The 10,012-nt window shown below is 42.9% G+C and overlaps 1 protein-coding gene across 1 annotated transcript; it reads left to right on the top strand.

The window, feature by feature from the left end:
* The first annotated feature begins 443 nt into the window (after nucleotides 1-443).
* On the top strand, nucleotides 444-759 carry LOC112870038 (large ribosomal subunit protein eL39-like). Its single transcript, XM_025933117.2, has one exon. The coding sequence runs from the start codon at nucleotides 464-466 to the stop codon at nucleotides 617-619; it is 156 nt and encodes a 51-aa protein (XP_025788902.1). The 5' UTR covers nucleotides 444-463; the 3' UTR covers nucleotides 620-759.
* The last annotated feature ends 9,253 nt before the right edge of the window (nucleotides 760-10,012 follow it).

The raw sequence follows: 10,012 nt of genomic DNA, 5'->3' as shown, positions 1-10,012 counted from the left end.
CAAAATGGATCATGTGCCTAAATATAAAACTAAAAAATTCCTAAAAGAAAATATAGAAGAAACCCATTGTGACTTCATTAGGGAAAGATCTCTTTGCTCCAACACCAAAGCATGACCCATAAAGGAACAAACTGAAAAATAGGACTTCATCAACATTCAACATTTCTGATCTTTGAGAGACATTTTTAAGAGAACAAAATGACATGTCACAAACTGGGAGAAAATTATATTTTTAGATTACTTTATTTTTTTAAGTAGTGTTCACACCCAACATGGGGCCCAATGTGGGGCCCAACATGGGGCTTCAACTCACAACCCTGAGATCAAGACCTGAGCAGGGATCAAGAGTTGGATGCTTAACTGACTGAGCCACCCAGGCATCCCTATATTTAATTTAAAAACATACCTCCAGATCTCTCTTTTTCTCTGCCATTATGGTGTGTGCGATTGACTGTTCCTCATCATGTTTTCTCATGAGACTTTTAGAATCAAGGGATTCCTGGCCAAGAGACAAAAGCAGAATCGTCCCATTTCCCAGTGGATTCAGATGAAAACTGGTAATAAAATCAGGTACAACTCCAAGAGGAGGCATTGGAAAAGAACCAAGCAGGGTCTGTAAGGGATTACACATGAGATGACACACATATTTATGCTGCATGAAGGTCACATGCTCATATCCTATCACTCTGTAAACATCATTACTACCTGAACAGTAGACATGTTTCTTTGGGGAAATGATTTTTCTCTGTAACTATGCTTCTGCACCAGTAGGTTAGTTCAGTAATAAATATGTGAGACCTTAAAAAAAAAATACATCCAGAAAATATAAAGAACTCTCAAATTCAATAATAAAAGATAGACAACCAAATAAAATAATGAATCTTGAGCACACCCCAGGGTGATCCCCAATAAGTCATATCCTTGTATAAATGCCTCCCCTGAGTACAAGTAGAACCTATGACTTGTTTTTAACCAATAGATTATGGCAAAGGTGATGAGATGTCACTCCCCTGATTACCTTATGTTTCATAAAACTCCATTTTGGCAGACAGAAGAGAGACAAATTCACCTACTGGCTTCCTGAAGAAGCAAAAAGCCATGTTTTGAACTGCCTCAGAGAGAGCCACATGGCAAGGACCTGCAGGGAGCCTCTAGAGGTAAGAGTAGACTCCAGATGAGACAGCTAGTAATAACCTGGGGCCCCAGTCATACAGCTGCAAGGAAATGAGTCCTGCCAACAACCTGATAAGCCGGATTGTAGATTCTCCTGTAATCAAGCCACCAGATGAGAAATCAGCCAGAAAGACACCATGTTTGCAGCCTGGGGAGATCCTCAACAGAGGACTCAGCTAAACTGTGCCCAGGCTCCTTACCCACAGAATTCATGAGATAATAAGTATGTACTTTTTGTTATGCAGCACCAGAATACTAATACAATGGACAAAAGTTTTGAAGAGACACTTCACCAAATATAATATATGGGTGGCAAATAAGTACATGAAAAAAACGCTACATATAATTAGTAATTAGGGAGCTCTAAATCACAACCACAATGAAATAATACTGCACACCTTTTAGAATTGCTAAAAGTTGTGGCAAGGATAGGGAGAACCAACACTCACATACACTCCTGGTTGATTTGTACAATGGTACAGCAATTCAGAAAGCAGTTTAACAGTTGCTTGAAAATTAAACATACATCTACCTTACAACCCAGTCATTACTCTCCAGGGTATTTACCCAAGAGAAAGGAAAGCATATGTTCACCCAAAGCCTTGTACGTGAATGTTCACAATACTTTTATGTGTAGTAGCTGCAAACTAGAAATACCCCATGCAGCAATTGGTGAATGGATCAATACACAATGGAATACTACTCAATAATAAAAAGGAATAAACGATTGATACTCACTATAACATGGATGAATCTCAAAATAATTATGCTGAGTGAGAGATGCCAGACAAAAAAAGAATGTGTACTATAGTATTCCATTTATATTAAATTCTAGAATGCAAACTAATCTATAGTGACAGAAGCCAGATCAGTAATTGCTTGAATGCGGGGGAGAAGCAGGAAGAAATTACAAAGCAGCACAAGTAGACATTTGGGAGTCATGGAAGGATAAGTCATCTTGATTGTGCTGATGGTTTCACTGATGATTACATATGTCAAAACTTACCAAAATGGTGCAATTTAAATATGCATGATTTATTGTGTGCCAATTATACCTCAATAAAGCTGTTAAATTTTTAAAATAAAAAGAATTGGGGGAGAATGACAAAGGTGTATTTAGATAGGATGTGTGGAAGCCTCTCTGCGGAGGTGCCATTTGTGTAGAGGCCTGAAAGAAGTAAGGGGATGAGTATCATGAGTGTCTGGGGAGAAAAGCATTCCAAGAGGAGGAAACAGCAGGTACAAAGGCTCTGGGTGGGACTCTGCTTGGCACATCAGAGTGTAATGTGGCTGGGACAGTGAGCAAAGGGCAAAGGTGAGGTCAGAGTGGTAGGGAAGGACTAGATCACGTAGAGCTTATTCTGAGAGAGATGGGGATGTACTGGATTGTTTTGCACTGATTTATGACATAATCTGACATGTTTTAAAATTATCGTTCAGAACCACAACTATCATTCTCAATTGTAAGGAGGAAGGGCAGAAGCAGGGAGACAGGAGGGTGAACTACTGCACTAGTTAGGTAAGAGATCATGGTGACATTGCTGCAGGAAGGTTGTGGTGGAGGTGGGGAACAGGGGTTGGAGGCAGGATTATTTCAGCGATAGGGCTGCCCATTCCAGTGATATGCTGGATATAGAGAGTGAGAGGAAGAGGGAAGTCAGCGATGATTCTAAGGTGTTTTGTCTGAACATTTGGAAAAATTAATTTGCCCATTACTAAAATGGGGAAGTCTGAAAGGCCAGTTTCTAAGATGTGTTCAGGTTAGGATGTGTTAAGTTTGAGGTGTCTATTACACAACCAAGTGGCAATATTGAGCAAGCTGGCTAGATGTGTCTGTGATCAGGGCAGAGAGGTCAGAGCAAGACCCGGGATATAAATCTGAGGAGCAACATAGAGTACAGGTGTGAGAACTGAGCACTGGGCATTAGAAGGCAGGAGCAAGAGGTCAGGAAGGAGAGGGAAAACCAGCAAAAAGGACCATTAACAAACAGTAAGTGTGAGCCAAGGGAGGAAAGTGTTTCAAGAAACACTGTGATTTAACTGTAAGGAATGCTGCTAACAGGCCAACATGAGGACTCTGCATTGACCACTGAATTTAGCAGTAGGCCACATTGGCAGGAGCTATTTCAGAGAGGTGGTAGAAGTAAAGGTTTGATCTGAATGGCCTCACAGGAGAATCAGAGGCTAGGAAGTGGAAGCAGCAAGTTACCAGAGAGTTTCACTGTCAAAGCAGGCAGAGAAATTGAAGAGTAGCTGAAGAGGTATGTGTGGGTCACGGGAGGGTTTTTTTTTTTAAGATTGAAGATATTATTATAACATGTTTGTATTCTGATGGGAACACTGGTAGAGTGTAGAGAGGTAAAAATTAATGATGTAGGAGAGGGAGGGGGAGGGACAATTGCAGAAAAAGTCCTTGAGCTGTGGGAGCAGTAAGAGATAAAGATGAGGCGGTGAGAAGAATCTAGTTGTGGCAGGCTTTTGCCCAAATTTACCACTCCAGATCCAGGGCCAGGCAGGAACGCCAAATTGATGAGTGTCTGTGATACCCCAGGAGCCTCCTGGTTATTCTCCTGAACCACCCTGGGAGGTGTATAGCCTCACTGTACACCAACTGAGGCCAGAGGGGTGTGATGACCTGCTGTATTACCCACAGCAACCCCAGTGACACCGAGACTGCAGGAGGTTATCCTGGGAACAAGGATGCCCGCTTGCCCCCTACACCTCCCAACTTTCTCATCATGATGATATCCAAACACTGAATCTGCCCTTGGGCAGGCCAAGACTGTGCAAAGCATTTTTATTCTCCCCATTTGTGCTGCCCTTCAACTACACAGTGCAATGTGGACCACTGGTTTTCTCACCACCCTGTTTCCCCACAAATATAAAATCACGGAACACTAAAGTCAAACAAGACCTCAGAGATCACCCAGTTCACCTCTCATTTCCATAAAAGGAAACTGAGGCACAAGATTACATAGGCCCATGCTCAAAGGCAAGCAGAGCAAACTGTCATCTCATTGCCCATGAGCTGTCAAACATCATTTCCCCCCTTGTCCCTAGAGATGTGAGTGCATACGCCCATGTGTACAAAATCGATTTGAACATGCAAATTGGCTACATCCAATTTCATCCAACTGTCCTCGAAATTTAAGAGCTCTGCTGACATGCACAGAGCCAAGAGTAAATTGTCCCCCTGAGAGAAATAGTCTTGGAAAGGGCCTCGGGTGTCCCTGTCCAAGGTGCTAGGAAAGCAGAGGCCGTGAGAAAGAAGCTTGAGTCTGCCAGGTCCTCTCCTTGTGAAAGGAGAGAAGAACAGAGGCTAGAGTTTGGGGTGGAAGCAAATAAAGGAGTCCCCTGAAATCCCTCTGACTTAGAAATGTATTGACACCTTCCCCTAGGACTCCCACTGGGGTTGTGTTCTGATGTAAACGAATGTTATTCCAGAGTTACAGGATGACAGTGCTGAACATCCCTGCCTGCCATGGGTTTATTTAGAAAGAGAGTGGAGGAAACAAAGTTTAAAATGGCACTGTGACTCTCAAGAAGACCCAATGACATTCCCTGAGTGCCAGGGAACAGGGCATCAGTTGCCCTATGACCTGAACTTCTGACTTGACAAATGGATTCATCCAAAAGTAGATAAATCAAACTCCACAGATAGATTAAAGCAGTGGTTTTCAACCACTCTTTTAGAAGCAGAAATACTGTCTGATTCAGAAAACAGCAAACACAAAGCTACTGTGCTTGAAGCAGGAGTGGAAGCCTCACAGCCTGACCTTGGCTGATGCCAGACCTCAGAGGCACTTCTGTAGGATTTTTAGAAAAAGACTTGAAACATCACTAGATTAAGTTAACTAACAAAAGTTCTGTAAATCTCTGCCCCGTCTCATTCGTTGGCAGGTAAATAGCCCGGCCCAGTCTGAGTCTGTAACAAACCACATGACTACTCCCCCATAAACACCTCATGAGTAATGAGGCCCCTGACCCTTGTTGCAAAAATCCTTGGTCACTGACAGACCTGAATCATACCATGTTTCTTTTTTTTTACCACACCCTGCTCTTTTCTACATTCTTCTTGCAGCTTCTGAATGACCATTATGAGCTGGCTCCATCTCTAGTCTCCACCCCACCCTGGCATATGCCTGGGGATGACCTCATGCCTCTGCATGAACAGACCTTCAGGCACCTCTCTGTAAACAGATGCTGTCAGTGGCCTGCCCAGATTCCTATTTTGGTGGCATCCTGCAGCAAGCACATATACCTCTCTGTGAGAGCTTTTTTTCAGTCTGCAAATCCCCAAGGCAGTCCAAAAATGCTGAGCCAATGTGCCCATGAGAAGCCATCAGCCAATAATTCTTGGAAAAGATAACTCTGAGGAATGCCCTAATCTGTTTCTAAGTTTCCAAGTGGAATTGAGCCCATGTTCCCACAATAGTAACTTGCACAATAACGCACCCTTTCCAGCTTTCTTCCCTTCCCTGTACCACATCCCCACTCCCCTACCAGGGCTTCCGAAGATCAACTCCCAAATAAACTACATGCATTCATACCTTTGGCTCAGGTAATGCTTCTAAGGGAACCCAACTGAAGATATTTAATGCTGGAATGGAGGTAGGAAAAAGACCTTCAGCATGAGGTTCTGGAATACGATAACATACCAACCAAATGATAATGAGGACCCCATTGCTGATAATAAGTGGAAAGGTGACAACACTGGTATGCTTTAGCATCACAATTGCTAAAACTCTGTGTTGAGATGAACTGAGGTGGAATGCAGATGAAAGGGAAGGCACTGACTTATACAAAAGGTCTAGCACAGTGCTACTCAACATACAATCCATAGGCCAATGTTAGTTCATGAACTGTTTGATACCAGCCTCTGACAAGTACAGAAATTGAGAAGAAGCATATGGAAACTTTTATAGTAAACTGGCGAAGATATTTTATGTCTTGTTGAACTTAATAATTTTAAAAATTATTATTGCATCATGAATGTCTTTCTTATTTAATTTTTCTAGTAATTCATCAGTCCACAGAATATTTTCATTTATTTTTAGAGAGTTGGGGAGAGGCACAGAGAGAGAGAGAGAGAGAGAGGATCTTAAGCAGGCTCCATGCTTGGCACAGAGCCCTGGACATGGGGCTCAATCCCACAACCCTGGAATCATGACCTGAACCAAAATCAAGAGTCAGACACTCAACTGACTGAGACACCCAGGCACCCCCTCAAAATATTTTTTAACGATTCCTCACCAATAGATGGTCTAAGAAGTACTGGTCTAGACTTAAAAACTAGGGGGGTGAGGATAATTATGGCAATTGTGGAGTTGGTTAACTGTTGTTAACTGCCACCAAAGCTCTGAAGGAAAAATATAACAGGCTCAGCTCAAGTAACAATCAACTTAAAAGCCAGAAGGCTTCCAGGGCCATGTTAAAGAGGTCTCATCTCCAGTGACTGAGAGACGGACTGAGCTGAAAATCAAGCTTAAAACCTGATTGTAAGAGTGGCAGACTTACAAAGACGATTGGATTCACAGTCCCAGCATGCTTTCAATGCTAAGAGCAGAAACCCAGTAAATGAATGGGACTCAAAGACCCACCATGAGGACATTTGGGTTCATAACCTTGAAATCCCACATTCCCTGAATCTCTGGGCCAGCAGAAATACCCCTTCGCCCCACAAAGGAGACAGGCTTTCATTTGTCTAGATCTATGCAAAAGCCTCACCACTGCTAATGGCTTGCAAAATGATACTTATCCTCTTCAAAGGGAATCTGCACCTTCCATCATTGTTTCTACACAAATATCTAAAACCAACCCCCAGCATGACTTGACTAGGGAATCATGTCACTTCTTAAAGAATAAAATAGATTATTCAGCAAAAAAGTAATTCAGCCTGTTGGCTGCAAGCCCAACAGGAACGTGAAGAATATGCCTCGGAATGGAACTTGAGAGTGCCACAGTGGCTGGGTGGAATACAAGGCTGGGTGTGGACAGTTTATTGATAGGAGAGCACTTTCCCATGACTCAGGATTTAGTACCCTGGCAAGGACATCCAAAGCCAGTTCTAACACACTGTTGGCATGGCTCCTTGAAGCTTGGAAACAATAAGAGTATATGTAGTGGAAATGCCAGAACTGCCTTGGCAGAGTATTGAAAAAGAGAACAAAAGGCCCAGAGAGGTACCCTTGTTGGAATGAATTCACTATGTTAGACCAGAGTACACACTAACTGACTATGTTCCCCAGAAGATCCCAGAGGACATTCCCTTCACTAAAGCAATAAAATATTGGGGCACTTTGATCAGAAGTTCAGTGGTAGCTATTGCCAGAGGCCAGGGAAAACAGTGGGGGAAGCTGCCATGGCTCCCAAATGTCAACACAGCTAAGATTTTGTAATAACCAGGACTAAGTCAAAAGCAAAGTGAATGCAATTACATGATAGGAAGCAAGGTTGGAATGACAACCAGAGGGAAGCCTTGACCTGTTGGGATCTGTTGCAATGACTAATAATCCATGATGTTTCCAGAGGTGAGATAGATGCTCTCTACCAACAAAGTTATTGCTTGACTTATGTAGCCAAAAATTATCAAGAGGAGTGAACAGAATGTTGATGTCAGCCACCACAATGAAAAATTATAATCCCCTATCCAGTTTTCAGACCTGAGCTAGTTCTTGAACCCAGAGACCATCAGTGGAAAAAGAGGACAGATCCCCAAAAGATCATGAAAATGCCATGAAAAATATACACAGTAGCAATATTTCCATTCCTCTCCTAAAATAACTTTGGGGCACTTAATAGAAAACTGTATGCTGGGTAAGAGAGAATTCCCAGAAAATTCAAAGGCTTTTGGATACATGTCTTAGTGTATTGATACTGATACCAAGGGACACAGAGTGGAAGCATACAGATGCCACGTAGTAAATGGACTCCTGGATGATGTCCATTTCACAGTGGGTCCAGAGGTTTTCAGCTTTACTCTATGATCATTTTCCAGGTCTCTGAGCATATGATCCAGGTTATTACACCTCCCTATTGGCAGAACTCTCACACTGCCTCCCTAACCTATGTAGTAGAGTCATTACAGTAGGAAAGCCTAAGTGAAATTCTTCTCCTGACACATACACACATACATACATACATACATACATACATACATACCCACACACATACTCAAATATATCACACATTCACACATACACAGAGACACACACATACATACACACTGGACCAAGAGAGTAAAACTGAAGCAATACTGCATCTTAGATGGAATGCTAGAGACTAGTGTCACCTCCAAAGACTTAAATGATACAAGACAGTGGTCCCATCATATCTCCCATTTAATTCATCAGCAAAATCAGATTGATCATGAAACAGGAAAATGGACTACTATAAATGTAACCAAGTGGTAGCCTCAGTTGTAACTCTTTTTGCCAGGTATTTTTAGTAGAACAGATCCACATGGCCTCTGACACTTAGTATGTGGTTCTCAAACTGGTGAATACATTCTTTTCAATCCCCTTCAAGGAGGATCAGGACAAATTTGCACTCCCCTGGAATGCATAGCTTACATTTTAATGGTCTTGCCCAGATCTATTTAACTTTTCTGTTCTCTGTCACTGTATAGTTAAAGGAACCTTGATTTTCTGACCATGCCACAGAGCATCAGACTGACCCATTATACGGGTACATAATCATAACAGGTCTGGTGAACAGGAAGTGGCAAGTAGTCAGAAGCCCGGCTAAGACATGTGCACCAGAGGTGGAGGTAAGTCCTGCAAAGACCCAGAGGCCTGCCACATCAATAACTTTGTAAAGATCCAGTGGTCTGGGGTATATTAGGATATTTCCTCCAAAGTAAAGGAGAATTCATTGGACCTTGAGCATCTACCTTTAAGAGAGAGGCCTTTACTGGGGCACCTGGATGGCTCAGTTGGTTAAGTGTCTGACTTTGGCCCAGACCATGATCCTGCACTTTGTGGGCTCAAGTCCCACTTCAGGCTCTGTGCTGACAGCTCAGAGCCTGGAGCCTGCTTCAGATTTTGTGTCTCCCTCTCTCTCTGCCCCTCCCCCACTCTGTCTCTCTATCTCCCAAAAATAAATAAACATTAAAAAAGAGAGAGAGAGAGAGGCCCTTACTTGGCACCATATGACCTGGAAGATTCCATGATGTTAGCTATATCGAAGGTAGATAACAATGTAGTTTGGAGTTTCTGGCAAGATTAAGCAGGAGAGTCACAGAACAAAACTCTAGGATTCTAGAGCCAGGATGTGCTATCTGCAGCAAAAATCTTCTCAACATTAAAAAAGCAGCTTCAAACTTGCTATTGGGCTCTAACAGGGACTGAGCATCTGACCTGACCATGAGACATCAAGGAACCATGATATCAGAGCTGTCCATCATGATCTGGGTGTTTTCAGACCTACCAAGTCATAATGGAAATGACACATCAGGGAGCAGGCCCAAGCAGGTCCAGGGGCAAAAACAGCTGACCCAGATCTTATGTCACCCACTTCTGTTGCACCAATGTGTTTCCTTCAGCTCACAGTTCTAAGTAGTTCCCATTATCAGCTGACAGAAAAGGAAAACCCTGTGCCTGCTTCATAGATAAACTATCTCCATATACTGGTGTGAGCCAAAATGGACTGTCTCCCAACAGCCTGGAAAAGAGGGGGCCCTGAAAGTCAGCAGTAAAGGGAAGTCCTCCCAGTGGAGAAGGCCTCAACTACTCTCAACTGATCACCAACCTGATGTGGTGGGAGAAGGGGCCTGCAGCTATGGTGTTCACACATTCCTGGGCAGTGGTGAATGGTTTAAAGCTAGTTATGATCAGGGGTC

This window comes from Puma concolor, chromosome B1, assembly GCF_028749965.1.
Source record: "Puma concolor isolate L17-30 chromosome B1, mPumCon1.1.hap2, whole genome shotgun sequence".
NCBI classification, from domain to species: domain Eukaryota; kingdom Metazoa; phylum Chordata; class Mammalia; order Carnivora; family Felidae; genus Puma; species Puma concolor.
Note: the sequence above shows the minus strand (reverse complement) of the source record. Positions and strands in the feature narration are given on the sequence as shown.